Source organism: Saccharomyces eubayanus, chromosome IV, assembly GCF_001298625.1.
Source record: "Saccharomyces eubayanus strain FM1318 chromosome IV, whole genome shotgun sequence".
Lineage (NCBI taxonomy): Eukaryota > Fungi > Ascomycota > Saccharomycetes > Saccharomycetales > Saccharomycetaceae > Saccharomyces > Saccharomyces eubayanus.
The window spans coordinates 7,567-28,439 of NC_030979.1; the positions used below are offsets into that span (position 1 = coordinate 7,567).

A 20,873-nucleotide genomic window follows, 5' to 3' on the forward strand; every position below is an offset into this window, starting at 1 on the left:
AAAAACTGCAATAACTGTAATGTACTATATGGTCGTATTAGCGCCTTCGCTCGTGTCACACACACACTACTCAAGAATTCGATGGTTGTGCCTTCCCATAGACTAACTATCGCCACCTTTTAAGATTATGTCAATTACCCCAACAAACACAGCGCCCTGCGCCGGTATCTTCTCAAGTCTCAAAATTTAAGCTCCCATTTTAAAATTCACCCTTACAGATCAAGCGTCCTTTTGCCGTTACCTTCAAAAACATGAGTATGCATATGATAGTTTTTCAAATCCTAAGCTAGCGCACGCAGTGTGTAGAGTACCAATTCGGGTGTGTGCTCTAAACCGGATTTACGAACCACGAGCTTACAGAAAAGGCTGCTTAGTCCGTAACTCTCGTGACTGTTTACGACATTTACTAACAGACAGCCCCTGTGGCAGGACAAAGTTAAATGAAAAAAAAATATGCAGTGTCTGCAATTTCCGTGTCGCGTCCTCGGCTCCGTCTCGTAGCTTCTTGCAGCTCCCACAAAAGTTCCCCCTTTTCGAACAACACGAAAACACTACTCGCGAGGTACCAGAGATTTATTTTACTGCTGCCTTGGACAAATAGTGTATATGTCCTGGTAAAGAGGTTGAAAATCCAAGAAGTGTGCTGCCGTCGAAGTACATTCCCAACAATACTTACCACAGTACCCCGCGAAAACAGGCAATATTCCTCCAACCGGTCGAACTTCCAAGAAACATTATCTAATTTTAATTCCGGCTTCAAAGAGGGGTGACTACGAAAAGCCCAGTGCATTTTTCCACGTGCGGCTCTTTCTGTTGCCGTTTCCCCACACATGTGAAATAAAGTTTCTTTTGGTCGGCTTAATCTTGGCGCGTCTGGTGGTTTTTATTTATTCCGACAATCTACTCCTGCGGCATTCCTCAGCCCCGCGATAGAAAACTCCATAGCGCCATTCTTGTCCTGTTAGCGCCCACTGGAAGAATTGGCTGGAACAGTTTTTTTATCTTGACTCAAGCTGCGCGCCAGTGTTGCCGGTCCCCCGGATGTGCCCCTGAAAGTTTTTTTTGTAATGTTGTGCAACACTAAGAAGAAGGGGTAGCGTAAAACATTGTTCCGAAAGCATCTTGATTAAGATTTTTATTCGGTGGGGTAAAGCAAGAATCAGAAACAAGAAAGAAAAAATAGACTATTCCGGTGGTACTGACTGAGATGACAAAAATACTTTTTGTTGAAATGTTTCGAAAATTTGTGATATAAAAGCCAGTAGAAATTGTCTTGTTTGTCAACTTCTTGCAATTGCAGATTATGTATTAGTTTGTTTCATGGAAAGATCATCAGTGAACAACGTATATAAACAAAAGAATATAAAAAGAAATAATAATGTCACATGTTAACGCGTCGTATGCGGATTCGCAAGGATCCTCGACAAGCGTTTCTCATGTAGAGATGGAGAAGCCAGCAACAAAGGAAATCTTTGAAGATCCTACCCCAAAAAAGTTTGATTTGGACGATGATGAGGCCGGTAAGACATCATCTGTATTCAATCCAGACCTAAATCTAGAAGAAGAAGTGAGAGCCTTGGATGAATTAGGTGATTCGTTCAAAAGAGATCGCTCCTTTTGGGGCAAAATGAAAGCTTTGGAATTCGAAGTTGAATTTGAAAATAAAAAAAATATGGTTTTAATGCTGGGAACTTTTGCAGCATTTGCTGGTATTCTATCTGGTATAGATCAATCTATTATCTCTGGTGCTTCCATTGGTATGAACAAAATGTTGCACCTTTCTACACATGAAGCATCACTAGTTTCTTCTTTAATGCCTCTAGGTGCTGTCGCTGGTTCTATATTGCTAACTCCCTTTAGTGAATATTTTGGTCGTAAAAAGTCTTTGGCTATTTCTTGTGTCTTTTACACAATTGGTGCTATTGTTTGTGCAGCTGCTTCTAACCATCACGAAATGTATGCTGGTAGATTTTTGATCGGTGTCGGTGTTGGTTTAGAAGGTGGTGGTATTGGTGTATACATTGCAGAATCTGTTCCATCTTCAGTTAGAGGTAGTCTGGTGTCCCTGTACCAATTTAATATTGCGCTGGGCGAATTGTTTGGTTATATTGTTGGTGTGATTTTCTTTGATGTTAAGGGAGGCTGGAGATACATGGTCGGTTCGTCGCTTGTGTTCTCGACCACGTTGTTTATTGGTTTATTATTCCTGCCTGAATCTCCACGTTGGTTGATGCATAAGGGCCGTGTCGGTGAATCCTGGAACGTCTGGAAAAGACTAAGAGATGTGAAAGAAGAAGGCAATAAAATCGAATTTTTGGAACTTAGAGACGTTGCTTCGCACGACAGAGAGTTACATGCAAACGAATCAAGGTTTCAATCATTGTTTGATTTGGTCCGTGTTCCACGTAACCGCCGTGCTTTGGTATATTCCTGTATGATGATTGGTCTGGGTCAATTAACTGGTATTAATGCCATCATGTATTACATGTCCACGCTAATGAAGAATATTGGGTTCGGTGATAAACAATCTGTAGCAATGTCAATGGTTGGTGGTGCAGCACTATTAATTGGTACCGTTCCTGCTATTTTATGGATGGATAGATTCGGTAGACGTACATGGGCAATGACCATCATTATATTTATCGTTGGTTTGGTGCTCGTCGGTGTCGGCTATCAAATAAACTTGAAAACACACATGGCAGCAGCAGAAGGTGTATATTTGACTGGTCAAATCATATATAACATGGCTTTTGGATCCTACGCAGCATTAACATGGGTCCTACCTTCAGAGTCATTTTCATTGGGAACCAGATCAGCTGGTATGACAGTGTCTTCTGCTTTGCTTTACTTGTTTGCCTTTACCGTGACTTACAACTTCGAAAAAATGAAAGAAGCAATGACATATACAGGTTTAACCTTAGGGTTTTACGGTGGTATCGCTCTTGCAATTGGTATCCCATACCAATTGCTATGTATGCCAGAAACAAAGAATAGAACTTTAGAGGAGATTGATGACATCTTTGAGAAGCCAACAAGTCAAATCATAAAGGAGAATATTGCATACTTGAAGAAGGGCCAATTGAGTTATTAAAGAGTGAAGTTTATTCCACCTTTTTTTATTGTCTAAGTGAATGCATATTTGCTTAGATTTAATTATTTTAATTATATACGTATATGCTTTATGTTAAAAGTAATTAATGATGTTTATGATACTATTTGAAGTATTATGACCAGTTCCAAAATGCTGGCGTTTATTTACTGTTTGCCATTTTAATGGTTGCTGCAGTTCCGGCGGTGGTCTTAGATAATTTCGTTGATGTTCTAATTTTCGGGATCTAGATCTTGCTTGCACTTATTTTAGGTCTACGTGAAGCAGGCATCTAAAACAAATGCTTCTAATGCTATGGTTGACTGGGCCGATGTTCTCAGGTAGTCTAAACGAATATATCGCGATGTATAGAACAGTAGAAATATAATTAGCATAGTTCATTTAGCAGCCGTTATGACACATAATTAAGTCCAGTTTTCTATACCGCTCATTTCAAAAGAACCTTTATGCGTAGGTGTAGGAGGCTTAACTACAGAAGCTAACTAAAGAATATTTTATCGTTGAGAATTAACGAGGTGTAAGTTAGCATTAGTCAGGTCTTTTAAATTAGAAAGTCCTGGCATGTCTTAACACAGATTCGATACGACTACTTCATTTATTGCTTTTTTTTTTACGTTTAGCTATAGTTTCCAGTTCTTTTGTCAAAAGCAACATTGCAAAATATAGCATGATGCTGCAGCTCAGTGACTTCAACTAGGCTATAAAAACAAGAATTTGGTGAAAAAAAACACTGCAGAAGTAGTATTGAATCTATCTGAATAGGCTCAAGAAAGCCAGTGGTATCCTCTCTGGCCTTGTATTGCCGAACTTCTCTCGCAACTACCTGCTTTTTCTTACATGACCAATTTAGCCGCTCAAGTTGGGTTCACGCGGAAACGGCCGAACGTTTTCTTTCAGGCAGCGCACCCACACACCTCGCCACATTCTTGTAAGCGCTGCCTTTTCTTCTCAATTGTCACAGTGCCCACGCCATTTGAAAAAAAGCCATTCTACGGGTTTTCTCTCCAGGTGGTATCGCTTATTTTTCTCTGCATGTATCAATCATTCTCTCCTGCGCACATAAAGAGTTTTTCCTAGGATAGGCTTCAATATCTGCGTACAACAAAAAAAATTTTATGCTGAACGAACAGCTGAGTTTTGGAAAAGTTTAGTCCTGCCCAATTCCCGTTTTGGGAGTTTTCCAATACAAAAATCTCGCCACAGTATCTACGAAACCCTTCAGGGTCCATTGAAATTAGAAGTGTTTTTCGTCCTAATATTGACGTTGTTCGCCCGAGGAAAGACCCTTTTGTTCTGCGTCTTTTCTTAGAAAAAGGTACCGCTTCTTTTCCTCTTCGAGTCATAACTGGTGAATCTGTTGAACCTTCGGTTGCAACAGATTCTCCAGCTGGCGTAGGCGGAGTTTATATATAACACAATGTATGTAGAACCACGATTGGAGTAGAACTGCACACTTCAATTGACACATAACTATAGGGGAAAAGTACCACAAAGAAAATAAAAATGAACGTGACTGATGGAAATGCACTACTGTTTAGGTGCGGTAAGCATGACTACATGAATCAAACTTTCTCACCAAAGGAGGTTTATAACTGTGGTATGCGCGAAGCGAAGCAGAATCCCAAAGAAGATTTTCCAGCCTATCAAACAGGGCATGACATATTTCTGGTTGCCACGCCTGCCTCAAGTCCACAGACGTTTACGTGTGGTAACGAGGGCTATACAAATGCAAGTTATGATTTAACTGCTTTTTATTATTGTGGCTTTTTTGAAGGGAAGGATGCAGAAACTAATGCCGGCGCACGTATCCCTACAGCTTCTCATTCCCTCATCAAAATCATGATATTCCTGATACTTATAACTTATGCCATCGTGTGAGTTTATCACACTACTGACAATGAGAAGTCGAACGTTTGGTTATTAACGTCTTTTGAGTTCGATGCCATAGGATAGCTGTGGTTTTGGTGTACTTGACAGCGCCTCTAGGGTATTTAATAGACAACACAACCTTAGAGAAAGCCTATAAGGATGCAATTGCTAGCAAAGCCTCAATAATTGAGCAACGTTCAAACATATTTGAACCAATACGGCCATCGCATATAATAAATATACTACATAAACACAAATCGAATACGAATACAATAGCGCCAGGTTTGTTTCTTTCTCAACGAAAAGATGCAGTGCAGAGCACAAACTACCATTGTGTTGGTTTGATATATTTACGTTTGAACGAGGTAAACCTCATCGACTTAGTGTGGCAATAATTACTTGAGATTTCAAAAGAAAGACACTGCATATAATGTCCGCTTTTCATATGTGAGGTAGGCCACAGCGGTCAAGTTATTGTAAACTTTGACGTGCGTTGGGAGTCTTTCAACAGCTACGGGAAGATGACGTATGCCTCAGCAAAACTAGACCAACGGTTAGCATTTGGTACACGTATGCATAGTGTTAGGAAGAGAAAATGCAGAGGTAAAGGACGTCCACTACTACTTTGGTTTGCTGCAATGTAACACATTTTTATTGAGTGCGGTTTTTCTATCTTAAGGCTTTATAGTTTTCAAAGCCTACCAATAATTCACAGCCACATCAGATGGTGACACCATTCGTAGCTCCCTTCAGTTTCATGAAATACATAGTTGACAATATTTGATGTGACCTACTTGGTAGACGCAAATATCTTCTTAAAACCGCGTAATATCCATGGGAAAAGGGTGCAACGTACATAACAAAAAATTCTGACAAGGCATTTTATGATTATGATAATACGTTAGAACTTTGTTTGATAACGGCGATCCGGCGAGCACTCATTTAAACGTTATTCGATCTACCAACGCCGTCAAAAACCAGTTTAAATAACGGAAGATCCGCCATTTTTTCATGACCTTACAGAAGCTTTGTATTGAGATTACAAATATGCTCGAGTGCCTTTGCTCGAGGTGCCGAGTTTTGAAAACAGTAGGATGCTTCACCTGATAATTGTCGCTGTTCATGTTAACAATATATCGAAGAATAAAAATGGATTTTTTATCAAGTTCTTGAAGATGATGCATCACGTTCCCCGTCTTCTTATGCAGACAAGTATTCACTGCGCCTTAACTACATCATACAAAGAGTTCTAACTAGTTTCAAACTGGTTCTAGAAGTATCCATATGGAAACTTTCGATTAGTTCTTGATTGAAAATTGTTGACTAAACGCTCAATTTTGTCAAGAGACCTTATTGATGGGATATCTATTAGACAGATTCAAATTTGTCGAAACGGCTTTTTATCAAAGCACGCACTTCTCAATTCCTGAACTTATGGCCAATTATTATTAACTAACAAAGATATCTAATTTCTTGAGGGTACGGTAGCCTACAGGTTATAATATTAGGAACTGCATGAAAAGTAAACCAGTCATCAGTCATTTCGACTTCTCTTGTACGTTGCCTTTGCAAAGATAGCACTGGCCGCTAGTTGATGGGGACGCTGTGGAAGGCAAAAATAAATTAAGAAATTTTTTGAGTACAGCGTTTTTCATTTACTTTCAAATTGCTTCCACAATGTTGAACAAAGCACGGATCAAAATCGCTGTTACTGATTCTGACTTAACAAAAGCATGAATACCAAGAACTATGAGATTGTTTCAAGAGAAATTGAAACTACTGTTGCATTTTGTGATGAAGGAAACTCAAAAAATCGCAAGGATTCGAAAATTTATTTGACAAAATATTATCAATGGTTTTAGAAATATGTGACGAAGACAAGTATGCGCACATTTCATTTCTAGCGGGAAAAAATTTATGATGGACTTAGGTACTTCAAAAGATATGGTGGACCATAACCAGTGGCGTAGGTCTAAGATTTGGGATAGGTAACATGCGCTTTTTACATGAGGATTCATTTTTGTCCTCCTCTAGTTTTCAGAATGCAGCCTTTTCGGATCCCAGATATAAATAATCCCTTGTTAAACGGAATGTACTGTCACTATTCGCATAGTGGTACAGGTCGTACCATAACGATTCGAGTTGAATTCTAATACTAGTCTTGACGAAACACATTTTTGACAATTGTCCTTGTCGTTTTGATGGAGCCTTTTTCACTTTGAAAAATGCCGGGTACGGTGGCCGCGAAAGATGTAAACATATCGAAAAACAAATAGGAAAACTGTATCTGAAACGTCATTTGAGAATTTAAATTATGTAAATCTCTTTCTTTGAGAGAACCAAAGCTCTTCTTGCTAGAAACCGGCAATTGGGCTTCCCATCCGAACTATTCCGTCTTTGCTTAGATATAAATTTTGCACTTTTCCCATTAAAGATACCAAACCTGTATTCAGTCGAACAACAAAGAGCAACAAACCAAAATACTGGACAACCACCCGAGGCAAATATGATTCAAAACTCAGCTGGTTATCGATCACTTAATACCACGGCTCCGATGACCATGCATATAAAAAACCAGAAGAAAATCTGTGCTCATTGTAACAAGCAAGTTGTACAAGATAGCCAACGAACGAAGACGACGTTGAAGGCGCTGGGTAAATACTACCACGAAAACTGCTTTACATGTCAAGACTGTAGAAAGCCTTTGAAACCCAAGTACTTTCCATACCAAGTGAGCAAGACGAGTGAACCTATCTTGCTATGTCAATACGATTATTTTAGAAGGCATAATTTGTTATGCCACGTATGTGATACACCATTACGTGGTTTATATTATACTGCATTCGGTTACAGATATGATGAAGAGCATTTCTCCTGTACAATCTGTGCTACCCCCTGTGGTGTAAAAAAATGTTTCATGTACGAGGACCAATTGTATTGTAAGTACCATTTTTTAAAGTATTTCTCCAAACGTTGTAAAGGCTGTGAATTTCCAATATCAGATCAATATATCGAGTTTCCCAAAGGTGAAGAAATACATTGTTGGCACCCAGAATGTTATGGGATTCATAAGTACTGGCATGTAAATCTGGCTGCTGACACCGTTGGTTTACAGTATCTTCCCAAGCTAGAGTATAGCCCCAATGCGAAGGACAATGATTTAAATCCAACGGCTTACGAGTTAGATAAACAAATGCAGGCATTTAACTTTATTCTATCTAAAACATGGTCGGTTTTATACCGTTTTGAGGAAGAAGCAGCTTCGTGCATTTCCGATATGTTTCAATACCTAACAAGTAATGACCAATTGAAAGGTATAGAATCTACAGCCTTATTGGTGCTGAAAATTGAATGTCTCTTTAAAGGGCTCGACACTCTGAACCTGTCAACCAATAATAACATGTCCATCGGCCACGAATCAGAGTGCGTTGACAACAATGCAATGGCTATCAACAAATACAGCAAATTTCCCAAAAACTTATCCACAAAGATAATGATATACTTACAATTGTTGAGAAAGTTGGGGACAGAAAGCAAGAACGAGACTATTACAATATCGTCTTTCATGTCCGTTATTACTGGACTGGCTCATTTTCTAAAGCTACTGACTAGATTTGGATTATACACAAGCTTAGAAAACAACAAAACAATTCGCTCGGTAAATCCGTTGCTAAAATTTTTGAGGGAAGTGGAAAAGAATGAGCTTTTCGAAGAGAATCCATTTCAATTCATCAAGACGCCTGTTAACGCTACAGATAGTTGTGCTGGTTGCAACAAATATATACAAGAGGAATGTGTTCAATTCTATGAGTATAGGTGGCATATAGCCTGTTTCGTCTGCTCCTCATGCCAAAAGAAAATTAATCCGATGAGCTTAACAGACCCCACTTTCAATAAAGAGAAGAAAAGAATATTATGTTCTCATTGTTCGATCGATGATCCTGCTTCCGTACCGGGCTTCAGATTCGTCACTAAGCTGGCGCAGCTAATTTTTCTCTTAAAAATTGCCCTAGTTAAATCAAGAACTGTTATGTTGAAATCGAGAGCCTCTAATAAAGCCGGCAGTACTCCCTTACAGAGTACTATGCTGAACGAACAAACCTACATTAGAACATTGAATGACATTAAACGATTAAGATCAAGAAGAGAGAGCGTCCGAGTTACTCATAACAAACAACAAGCCAGAAAATCAGTCATATTGGAAACTACAGAAACAGACTTAAATGATCCAACGAAACAAGGAGATAACAAGAATCTAGTGATTCAAACAGATGATCTGTCTGTTAATCAGCAAGTTAGTACGCGTGAAAATGTTTTTAGTAATACGAAAACGTTAACGTTAGACGATATTTCTCGTATTGTAGCCGCTGAACAGGCAAGAGAGTTAAGGCCAAACGCATTTACGCACTTTAAAAAATTAAAGGAAACTGATGACGAAGCTTCCAATATCGCTCCCAAAAAAAGTGGAGTCTATTATTCAGAACTGAATACAACGGAGTTATCGATAATCAAGGCCATCAGTTTATCATTGTTAACTAGCAAACACTTGATATCCAAAATGGACCCCAATTTTAATAATTTGGAATCTATGATTTTTTCAAACGAAAAGCAAATATTGGCAGGTAGCTTCTGGAACAAAATGAGAGTTATGATGAGCATGGAACCCAAAAAAACCATACCTAAAACTGTCTTTGGTACCCCGTTGGACATACTATGTGAAAAATGGGGTGTCGATTCTGATTTAGGTGTAGGTCCCGTTAAAATCAGAATCCCTATAATAATTGACGAGCTGATATCATCTTTGAGGCAAATGGATATGTCAGTGGAGGGTATTTTTAGGAAAAATGGGAATATAAGAAGACTAAGGGAACTAACCGCTACCATTGACAGCAACCCAACTGAAGCACCTGATTTTTCAAAAGAAAATGCGATTCAATTATCAGCTCTGTTAAAAAAATTTATAAGAGAACTGCCCGATCCCATTTTGTCAACTGATTTATATGACATGTGGATCAAAGCTTCCAAAGTCGACTCAGAGGATGAGAAACAGCGCATTATACTGTTGATATATTCCTTGTTGCCTTCATACAACCGCAACTTACTTGAAGCACTGTTATCATTTTTGCATTGGACATCTTCTTTCTCCTACATTGAGAATGAAATGGGATCAAAGATGGACATCCATAATTTGTCCACAGTGATAACACCTAACATCTTATACTTACCCCATAAGGAAGCCTCGAATGACAATGCTTCAGAAGAACCAGAATCTGGATTAGTTGACTCATTCGCCCAAAACAAAGGGGAAAATTATTTCTTGGCTATTGAGATTGTTGATTACTTGATCACCCATAATGAAGAAATGGCAATGGTTCCGAAATTTCTGATGAATCTCTTAAGAGAGGTGCAGTCGCAGAAGTTAGATAACTATGAGTCGATTAACAATCATATTTCTCACATATTGGAAAAAAAAACAATCGACTATTCAGAATTTGATGTAAAGAGTCCTGTCACCGTCAAAGATTCCACTACTATGGTCGTGCAAAGTGAAATAAACAAAACAGAAAATGATACGTAGACGTTGTTTTATTCACTCTATGTCTTCTTTCCTGTAAAATCTCAACAGTTTATTAGTTCTTTTAGTATTCTTTCTTTTTGCCTATTTTGACACTTCCACAGAATGCTACCAAAGTGGACATTATTTATATTATCATACAACATAGTTTATTTCTGGTTAACAGAAATAAAAATTGTAACATTATTATGTACTTATAATTACCTGTATCATTGTATTATTCACCGTTCATGAGAGTAATTTCTTAAGTCGAGAGGCATCTCAGAGCTGGTCAAGAAAAAGACTAATCTTTCGCAGGTTTATAATGTAAGCTAAAGAGATAATCTTAAGAAGTATAAACGGTTTAAGAAGAGGCAATAGGATACGTATGTTATCTCGTTGTAAGTTGTTGTATTTAAAATTTCCTGTCTATCTTTATTTCTCCTGCACTATTAATCCAGTTAATGCCACAGAAAATGATTATCAATAATACTCTATATATTAGTATGTTCTTTACAATTAAGTGAAGAAATATTTCAACAGCGCTTGCAAATCATAATTGAGGGGATGCTTTACTTCGGCAATATCGTGATTGTTCAGAAACTCATTCATTGCAATTTTTCTTCTGCTCTTGAAATCTATTTGCTTACCAAAAACCTTCAAATTCAAATCATTAGCAAATCTCGTAAGAAGCGCAAGCTCACATCTAAGTTGAATAACAATTGTTGGAACGGCTTTTAAAAATGTTTTCAGTGGGATATCTAATACGATTAACAAATTTTTAATTAGATTTTGGGATTGCACATAAGTAAGGTCCATCAGTATATCAAGACCCAAAGAATCATATTTTTCCTTCGTGATATGTGGAAACGATTTACCCACAGTTTCAAAATTAAGTTCGGTGGAAGCATCACCATATAACTCCTTCAAACTCAGCTTTTCTTGAAGTACTTCCTCTTTAAGAAATCCAATTGTTTCTTCAAATTTAAAGGCTTCGTCTTGTTTTCCCATTAACTCCTCAGACATTTTCTTATTCGTGTTATCTAGTTCTTCCATCTGAGTGTTCAAGTTCTCAATAACTGAAGATTGACTCTGGAGCCTACCGATAATTGCTTCATGTTCTTTCATATACTCATTTAGTTTATCTTCAGCATTTTTTTGAACTTTTTCACTAAGTATCAATTTTTCTTTTAATTCGTTCTTCAGTTTTTGGAAGTTTTCCTCCTTAATGTTAAAAACATCATGCCATCTCCTCTTCTCTAATCGGAATTGCTGTTCTTTTGTAGACACCTCCTTCTGGAGACACTCTATTTTCTGACCGTGTTGTTGCTGCATGAAATGCAATCTTTCGCTAGTCAATTTGAAAAGAGAAATTATTTTTTCAAGGCGTATACGATCATTTTTCTCCAACGTGTATATTCTTTGCTTCAACTGCTCGCATTGTTCCACAATTTCAGGATCTTTGACATCTTTGATATCCGGATAAAATTTGGTAAAATGGCTTTGGAAAGTCGAAGGAGCTTGGCTGGTTTTTATCTCTTCTAATATAAATTTACCAAGGTCTTTCCCAAAAAGAGAAAGGTTTTGCATGTAGCTATAAACGTCACTCAACCTTTTCTCGTAAAACGAACTATCGTCCTTTAACTGTTTATTATCATCTTTAGATGTTTGTAATTGATGTTCCAGTGATTCAATTTTTGTTTGTAAACTATGTTGTGTAATTCTAAGTCTTTTTGAAGCAGCGCTTTTCTCTTCACGTACTGCTTTTTGTAAAGACTTGATTTTTTCAAATCTAGTGTCATCCAAGGTAACTTTTTTCTTTAATTCTTGAATAACATTCTCCTTTTCATCAAGTTTCTGGCGCAAAATTTCGATCTCCTCATTTTTTAGTTGAGTTTCTTTTAGCATGTTAGGGAGATCATAATCTTTGAAAACTTCTTCGACATTAGAGCAAGGACGTGAATTCTCTTTAACCTCTTTCAGCTTTATAATGTCTTCATCTTCACCAGTTGTAGTTTCAGATAGACAAAATGCGTTTTCTAAGTGAGCGAACTCAAATTTTGGCTCCAAGCTCATATCTTTCACAACAAGTTCGACAGAGTTTCTTGCAGTTTCCAGTACACGAGGCATTGTGAGAGTTTTCGTGGGAGTAGAAGAAGGCCTGTCCATATCTACATAACCCTGTTCCTCATGAGCAATAAATTTATTGGGACTGGCATTCCCTAAAGTACTAGGCTTACCAGTAGGAGATAAAGCGTTGCCTCCTATTCCGACTGTTTGTAAACGGTTTCTTCGAGGAAACTTAAGTGGTGAAGTCGAAGCACTCTGAGAGGTTTCTGTGAGCCCATTTTTCTCTACTCGATCTGAATTCCGTCTCCCCGATACCGTCCTGCCCCAAAGATCGGTCATCCAGCCTTCCATGACGATAATTTATTTATTCTCAACTATTTTGCTTTGGGTATCAGACTCAATTTGGACATCGTTTACAGGAGCAAACTTTTTTGTGTTTTTTCTTTCTTTATATGGCCACTTCGGCGGCTAAAACGCGATATCCAAAAAAAAAAAAAAAATTAATGCCTGCCAGTAAGAAAGAAGTACACTATAAAAATTCTGCATACAGATGTGTTCAAGTCTGGTGGACCACCCGGCCTGCTACCCAAACTTTGGTAGTGTTACGATCATCACCATTGAAAAACCATTTTGCGATGATGTCTTCTTTAGTAATTAGTGGAGGATTTTTGTAAAAATCTTGGTTTTGCTCTTGCTTTTGTAGTTGCCAATGGAATGTGTCGACGTTGGACCCTGGAGTGCCAGTATCGATCGCTTGAACGTCAAACTGTTTACCCACCTCGAATGTACCCAAGGTATCCTCCATGTTTAAGACTTGAGCTCCTCCCATAGTTGCTAGATACAGGCACTCTGAAACTGATAATTTGACATTGTCGCTTTCCTTCATTGCCAGATGCCTTGAAACGGCAAAGGCCTGTCTGCCAGTAGCTAGTATGCTGCAAGAATGACCTGCTGAAACGTCGGTACCAAGCCCGACTTTTATGCCCTGGTCCAACAACCAGCGTACTCTACACTCTCCTGAAGTCAAAGAAGAGTTAGAGATAGGACAATGGGAGATGCCGCAGCGTCGTTGTCTCACCACATTCGCTTCAGCGTCTGTCAAGTGAACACAGTGTGCTAATACGGTTTTTTCTGTGAGCAGCCCGTATTTGTCGTATACATCGGTATAGTTCGTACATTCAGGAAACAGTTCTTGGACCCATTGAATCTCCTTTTTGTTTTCTGACAAGTGCGTTTGCACATGTAGGTCTTCATCCTTCACCAGTTTGGATAATTTTTGCATCAATTCTCTTGAGCAGGAGGGCGCAAACCTTGGTGTCACTATAGGATTTACCAGAGGATCACCAAGAGTTTCTTTTATATATTTGATGATTTTCACTGTACTTTCATAAGAGGTTTTGGTGTCCTCAATATAATAATCTGGTGCATTGGCGTCCATGCAAACTTTTCCAACAAGCACTCGCTGTCCTAACACAGAGCTTATCTGAGCTAAAAGCTTGGCAGACTTCGCATCAATGGTGTTATAGTAAGCCACTGTCGTGGTGCCATGAGATAGCGTCCTGCCGATTACTTTATTATAAACTTCGCTTGCAATATCTTGATTTGCTAGCGCTGCTTCCATAGGAAATGTGTATTTCTCCAGCCAGTCTAATAGAGTAGAATTCCCAAATATTCCTACATTCGGATACTGTGAGATATGATTATGCGTATCTATAAACCCTGGGAAGTAAAAACTGGTCAAGCAGGATTTGTCTTCTCCCGTTATATCCACCACTAAAATGTCATCCGGTGATAGACTAGCATCATAATCTAAACAGTCCATGACTGGATCGGAAGAGTCTCTCTTCACAAATTTGATGATTCCATCAAGAACTCCGATGGATGTTCTTTCTCTGATCCTTAGCTCTCCCAATTTAGGGGTATCTACAAATGTACCAAAGAAAACTAAAAAACTTGTTTGTTCATCATTGACTTTGTTCAGAATAAAGTTACTTTTTGTCATTCCTCATGAAAGGAGTGTCCAATCATTTTATCCATCAGAAAAAAAATACTTTACCCTAAATGTCTGTTTTAGATTTCTTATCTTTCTCCCTTTTATAACCCGAGACTGTTTATTATCTGAACTTCCGAGTGATAAATTAGTGAATGGTCATAATACATGATTTCAGATAAGATCAAACCAAGATAAGAGATAAGTACTCTCAAGGTAATGTTGGGACTGAAAAGCTGTTTGGCTATCCTTATTGGATATGTCGTTGCCGTGTGTGCTTTGTTTTCAAGCAAGGGAAGGAATCCGTCATTGAATAATTGGGAGAAGTTAAAGGATCAAAAATTTTCCACTGTAGATAACTTCGGGCTAACTGGTCACTCTTTGTTACAGTTCTTCCAGGATAACTTGGCAATTTTAGGTTTTTCTGAGGAGAAAGTTCATCATAAACGCTCTTCTTTTTATTATGATGTTTTTAAAGAGTATATCCTACGTGGTGCTAATTCAAAAAAGTGCTCACCTGCAAACTCAGCTATTGCAAAACTGAACAAAGATGTTAATCCCATGCCAGTTCACTCTCACAATGATTACTGGAGAAAGCTACCGCTTTTTGAAGGTCTAGCGTATGGTGCAAGAAGTACTGAAGCAGACGTGTGGAATATAGACGGAAAAGAACTAGCCGTGGGCCATAACGAAGCTTCTTTGGACCCAGTCGAATTGACACTAGATAAACTGTACACGGGCCCTCTTTCAAAAATATTAGATGAGGTCAATTGTCAAGATTCTTTTTCCGATAGTAAGAACGGTGTGTTCTTCAATTCGCCTGAAACTTCACTTTTCTTTTATATTGATTTTAAGTCCGATGACAATGAACTGACTTACAAATTATTGATGCAAAAGTATTTCAAGCCTTTGATCGACTCCGGCTATCTAACGTATTACGACATGAAAAAGGAAGAAGTTTCTTGGAACCCTATTACAGTAATATTAACAGGCAATTATCCAACGTCGCTAGAGGTTTTAGATAACGGAAATGATGACGGCTATTTCAACTCTAACCAAAGATTTGCGTTCTTGGATGCACCATTATTAGATTTGGAACCCAAGTACTCTAACCTTTCCGTCACTACGACTGTATCCTTCAACGAATTAATGAGACATTGCGGTTCTGATCATTGGAAGGTATTGTTAAGAGGCCATATGGGTTCGGATGAGATTACTTGTGCCAAGAAGGTGATTGACGAGGCCCATGCGTTGAAGCTAACAACCAGAATTTGGGGGGCCCCAACCTGGCCTTTTAACACAGTTAAGACCATTTCTCACCAAATCTTCCACGATTTGGGTTCTGATTTACTCAACCTGGACGATATGTTCATGGCATCGTCATTAATCTAAAAAACAGTATCCGAATGGTTCAGCGATAATTCGACATAGTAAACAAGAAATACCGTATATATTTATATATTGATAACAGGTAGGTTGATAGACATGCTTACCTGCTTGAGCAAAACAAGAGAACAGTATATGCGTGTTCTCTTACCGCGCAAAATTATTTGGAATAGAGACACGCGCACATAGAATGATATCTTTTGCAATAGCTCACCTGTTAGAAAACAAGTATTTATTGCGATCGTAATCGCGAGTCATTCTTCTCACAAGTCTTTAAATATTAAATTTAACTCTCAATCAACACGACCCTTATCTATTGAATATTTATTTTTTTTTTCCGCCTCTGTTTCCTTTCCGTTTTAGTGAAATTTCTAAGATTAATTGACGCAATTAATTAATAAAGGCTAGACGTGAACTTCTAGCTCGAGATATAATACAAAATGAGACATATATCCACTGCCATACCAGTACAATAACGTTTACAATGACTGCACAAAAAGAAGCACCGGTAAAGATAACCAACAAAGACATTGCTCAAGAGTTCTTGAACAGATATGATACATTTTTGTTCGATTGCGATGGTGTCTTGTGGCTAGGTTCGCATGCGCTACCATACACCCAAGAGATCTTGAATCTTTTGAAACAGTTAGGGAAGCAATTGATCTTTGTGACTAATAACTCCACTAAGTCTCGTTTAGCATACACAAAGAAGTTTGCCTCCTTCGGTATCGACGTTAAAGAAGAACAAATCTTCACTTCTGGTTATGCATCAGCTGTTTACGTTCGTGATTTTTTGAAGTTACAACCTGGCAAAGATAAAGTTTGGGTATTCGGTGAGAGTGGTATTGGCGAAGAATTGAAACTAATGGGGTACGAGTCTCTTGGAGGTAACGATTCGAGATTGGATGTACCATTCAGCGCAAGTGAATCACCATTTCTGGTCGACGGCCTTGATAAGGACGTTAATTGTGTGATTGCTGGGTTAGATACGAAAGTAAATTACCATCGTTTGGCTGTTACACTACAGTATTTACAAAAGGATACTGTCCATTTTGTGGGTACGAACGTAGATTCCACCTTCCCACAAAAGGGGCACACCTTTCCCGGTGCTGGTTCCATGATCGAATCATTGGCATTCTCATCCAATAGAAGACCATCTTATTGTGGTAAACCAAACATGAATATGCTGAATACCATTGTGTCAGCTTTCAACTTAGACAAATCAAGATGTTGTATGGTCGGTGATAGGTTGAATACCGATATGAAATTTGGTGTCGAAGGTGGATTAGGCGGCACACTATTAGTTTTGAGTGGTATTGAAACTGAAGAAAGGGCCTTGGAAATTTCAGCTGACTATCCAAGACCTAAATTTTACATTGACAAACTGGGTGACATTTACACCATGACCCAATAATGAACTACAAAGAGACCAAAGTAAAACTGAAAAAGAGTTCATGATGAAATTTTCTTTTCAATGAGAAAAAAATAAGACTATATAGGTTCGTAGATGTTGTGTAAGTTGTATATTTGTTATATATATGTACTAAAGGAGAAAAGGCTTTTCCAAGGGTTGTAGGTGGATGATAAAAATCATAGATCAGTGTTATAGTATTTCGATAATTCAATTCTCGCCAGTTTGAACTCTAACCTAGCTTGATTCAAAGCCTTAGCTATCAAAATCAAAAATATGGAATCAGCATGTGTATTATCCGCCTGTATCTTCATTTCTTCGTCATCCTCGTTGATATCGATTCCATTGATGACCGATTTGTTACTTAGAGTATTGATTAATTCAACCTTATTGGGAAAGAAATGCTCCATTTTTCTGCCCAGGTTTTGGATTCTTTCGCAAACCCACGCGATTCTTTGTAAACCTAAAGCTGCAGAAGAGCCCTTTAAAAAATGCCCTAAGTTATCTAATTCTGTGAGATTTTTATCGCCGTCCAGCTGTCGTTGCATCTGGGCAAAAGTGGTTTGTGCCTGGTCGATGAATTGAATAATCAAACTCTTAGAGAAATCGGAATCATCGTCATCCATCGATATGATTTCGTTCAAAATTGTCCAATTAATGATCTCGGGTGGGATGGTAGACATAATTGTATATTTATTCTTTTGTTTCCGGAAACGTGGGTGGCTACTCTTTTTTAGCTATTTTTCTTTAAAAAATAAAAATCTTTACACAAATAGTAAGTTCTGCTGATCCAAATCGCAAGAATTGTTTGTACTAATGTGTTTCAAATTAAAAAAACATGCTCCCAAATAAAAACTAGTTAAATTTGATAAAATCCATTAAACTTTTCATGTAATTTTCTCTTTCAATTTTTCCGACTGGGGCGGGTCACACAAAGTGTTTTATAGTAATAAGCTTCATAAACGAACGGTTTTCCCTGTATTGCATACGTAGTATTCTACTTCTATTTACCATTATTTAATGGAGTCCTTGCTTCTTTTCCCTTCACGTTTGATGATGGGTTTTTTGGACAGAAGCAGGTTCAATCTTTCACTTTGACAGGGCAATACACCGGAAGTGGACGACGAAGAGGATGTTGAACTTTGCAGATCTCTTTCCATAACTTGCATCATTTTTTCAAATTTCTTGAACAATAGCTCAGCTCTAACCATCAGATCGTTCCAATCTAACTTCCCGTCAAGTTCGTTGAAGAATTTCAATATTTGGTCGAACTGGTTTAAATGCTGTAAGATAGCTTGTGAATTTTTCTGCAAGATCGCCAACATAAAAAATAATTGGAATTGTGAACTATAGAAAAAGGTCCAAAAATTCTCCCAAATATGCATGATGTCTTGCATGTCGAATTCTCTCTTAAACCATACTAACAGCATTCTAAAGCAGAAAAACAAGTTTCCTGAATCGCACTTGTTAAGGTGTTCGCTCAATTCAGGCAACATCAGTTGAGCTAATTCCACAAGGGTCAACATTTGTTCATGAATACCACTTTGGTCTCTCAAAAAGTTTCTCTCCATAACATCCATAAAATGGGTGAAACACCAAAACGTTTTCCATTCATCCTTCATGATAACGTAAATTGGCGACAAAAGGTCTGTCATGCCCTGTACATAGCCTAGATTCGTATTGTATGCGTTATAAGTAGTAAGGATGTTTTGTAGATGAATCAAATGCGGGTTTTTAATCTCGTCATCAGCTTCATCGCTCTCCTCGCCGGCTAATTCCACACTGTCTTTGTTGTTTTCATTTTCAGGCGACTCTTGAGACAACGGTGGCAGTCCGTCAACAGTGTTGTATTGGAATATACTCAAGTTTCTATCGCAACGTCTTACATCTTTGGATATCCTAAATATCTGATCCTTCCAATATTCTTCTTCATCTTCGTCGTCAAACTGTAAGAAATCCTTTGACCAGGTTAGTTTTAGTTGATCATATTCCGCAGCTAAACTCTGATCGATTTGTAATCTCTCATCTTGAGAAGAGTCCCAAGGGTATATCTCCAAAAGGAACCCCCAAACTTTTCCTCTCAAATCATTATTTTCCAGCCCACCATGGAATATGAAATCTTTAACTTCGTTTACTGTGACTCTCAGCCTCCCGTCGTTCTCATCCCAAAGCGAATTCCATTTCGCCTCGGTTAGGGGAAATTGTCTTTGTAGGGCGTTATTTATTTCTATGTCATTTAATTCATCAGTCAAATTCAAATCGTTGAAGATGTTGTTTCTATACGAATCAAATAGTTTATTCTGCTTTTGGTATCTTTCAGCTTCTTGTTTTACTCCCAGTGACCAGTTTGCTAAATATACTCTCGCAGAATCATAGTCTTGCTCAATCTGTTTAACCTTCTCGTTATTCAGAAGCTTTTGCAAGTATTCGTTGTCGATTTGTGATTTTTGAATTGTAGAGTTATTGGTTAACCAGCTGTCAATAAAGTTGCTTGACTTGGTAGTAACGTCTGCTATTTTGCTCATTACGTTCCACTTCCATTCTTGCAATTTCTCGTTTAGTTTTACACCAGCTGTGCTAGGATCAGCTTTATTTTTGTTCTGATTGTTATAACTTTCCAATAGATCCTTAGAGACAAAATTCCTTAAATCATTCAAAGTAGGATTTACTAACCAAAACTCTGTTTCTAGATTAGATTTCTTCAGCTCCGTTAACTCATTGATTTTGTTTCTTAGATCCACGCCACCCCAATATAACTCATCTGAGTCATCGAAGGGATTCATAGATACACGTAGCTTTATTAACTTGTCCTTTGTTGATGGGCAGATTTGATCATGAAAAAATAGAACAGGGGGTTGAAATCCTGTGAATTGTTCTACCAGAGGATATATAACCAGAGACCCAACATACCACCCATTAGGGCTTGGAGGCCTAAATTGGATGCAGTATATCTGTGACAGAGAAATCTGGAAGGCTTGGTCTGAAGAGGTATTGATCAGATTACTAAAACTTATTGAGTTCTCAATGACGAATGGTGTAGAACTTGGACACACTCCCAACTTAGACTCATACGTGAGCAGTTTTGCTATCTCGGATGAGGAAAAGCTGGATTCCGGAATATATTGCAGGACTGTTTGATGAGATTGTTGGTTGGGTTCTACGGAAAGTAGTAGAAAACCAGCTATGTTATCTCTGGCATCACTAGTTGGATGTAGAAACACCTTTGATTTGCAAAACAATAGCTTACTCATTAAGGGGACGTGCGGATGACTCTTGTGAAATTCGACTGGAGGATGGGGCCTGTATCTCAGAAACGTAACTGTGTAATTTGAATATACTAAATTGGATCCGATACGACTAGTTGACGGGTATTCTTCGAAGTATCTTTTTAAAATGCGCCTCTCTTTATGTAGACCTTTTCCTTTCCCCATATATTATGTTTAAGCCTCTCGGATTTTCTTTTCCCTGTTGTGTGGGGCTCCCG

The 20,873-nt window shown here is 38.2% G+C and overlaps 9 protein-coding genes across 9 annotated transcripts; 5 read left to right on the forward strand and 4 right to left on the reverse strand.

The window, feature by feature from the left end:
• Positions 1-1,378: 1,378 nt before the first annotated feature.
• On the forward strand, positions 1,379-3,091 carry DI49_0841 (uncharacterized protein; the record flags this gene model as incomplete). Its single annotated transcript, XM_018364057.1, has 1 exon — positions 1,379-3,091. One exon carries the CDS (start codon positions 1,379-1,381, stop codon positions 3,089-3,091), a length of 1,713 nt encoding a protein of 570 aa, XP_018222858.1.
• Positions 3,092-4,612: 1,521 nt separating this feature from the next.
• Positions 4,613-4,987, forward strand: DI49_0842 (uncharacterized protein; the record flags this gene model as incomplete). The annotated part of the gene is made up of 1 exon (XM_018364058.1): positions 4,613-4,987. The coding sequence occupies one exon, from the start codon at positions 4,613-4,615 to the stop codon at positions 4,985-4,987; it is 375 nt and encodes a 124-aa protein (XP_018222859.1).
• A 2,497-nt stretch (positions 4,988-7,484) lies between these two features.
• On the forward strand, positions 7,485-10,556 carry LRG1 (GTPase-activating protein LRG1; the record flags this gene model as incomplete). Its single annotated transcript, XM_018364059.1, has 1 exon — positions 7,485-10,556. The coding sequence occupies one exon, from the start codon at positions 7,485-7,487 to the stop codon at positions 10,554-10,556; it is 3,072 nt and encodes a 1,023-aa protein (XP_018222860.1).
• Positions 10,557-11,051: 495 nt separating this feature from the next.
• On the reverse strand, positions 11,052-12,953 carry ADY3 (Ady3p; the record flags this gene model as incomplete). The annotated part of the gene is made up of 1 exon (XM_018364060.1): positions 11,052-12,953. One exon carries the CDS (start codon positions 12,951-12,953, stop codon positions 11,052-11,054), a length of 1,902 nt encoding a protein of 633 aa, XP_018222861.1.
• Positions 12,954-13,158: 205 nt separating this feature from the next.
• GUD1 (guanine deaminase) lies at positions 13,159-14,604 on the reverse strand (the record flags this gene model as incomplete). The annotated part of the gene is made up of 1 exon (XM_018364061.1): positions 13,159-14,604. The coding sequence occupies one exon, from the start codon at positions 14,602-14,604 to the stop codon at positions 13,159-13,161; it is 1,446 nt and encodes a 481-aa protein (XP_018222862.1).
• Positions 14,605-14,811: 207 nt separating this feature from the next.
• On the forward strand, positions 14,812-15,984 carry AIM6 (Aim6p; the record flags this gene model as incomplete). Its single annotated transcript, XM_018364062.1, has 1 exon — positions 14,812-15,984. The coding sequence occupies one exon, from the start codon at positions 14,812-14,814 to the stop codon at positions 15,982-15,984; it is 1,173 nt and encodes a 390-aa protein (XP_018222863.1).
• Positions 15,985-16,462: 478 nt separating this feature from the next.
• PHO13 (4-nitrophenylphosphatase) lies at positions 16,463-17,392 on the forward strand (the record flags this gene model as incomplete). The annotated part of the gene is made up of 1 exon (XM_018364063.1): positions 16,463-17,392. One exon carries the CDS (start codon positions 16,463-16,465, stop codon positions 17,390-17,392), a length of 930 nt encoding a protein of 309 aa, XP_018222864.1.
• Positions 17,393-17,568: 176 nt separating this feature from the next.
• Positions 17,569-18,072, reverse strand: YPD1 (Ypd1p; the record flags this gene model as incomplete). Its single annotated transcript, XM_018364064.1, has 1 exon — positions 17,569-18,072. The coding sequence occupies one exon, from the start codon at positions 18,070-18,072 to the stop codon at positions 17,569-17,571; it is 504 nt and encodes a 167-aa protein (XP_018222865.1).
• Positions 18,073-18,402: 330 nt separating this feature from the next.
• Positions 18,403-20,820, reverse strand: GYP7 (GTPase-activating protein GYP7; the record flags this gene model as incomplete). Its single annotated transcript, XM_018364065.1, has 1 exon — positions 18,403-20,820. The coding sequence occupies one exon, from the start codon at positions 20,818-20,820 to the stop codon at positions 18,403-18,405; it is 2,418 nt and encodes an 805-aa protein (XP_018222866.1).
• Positions 20,821-20,873: the final 53 nt, after the last annotated feature.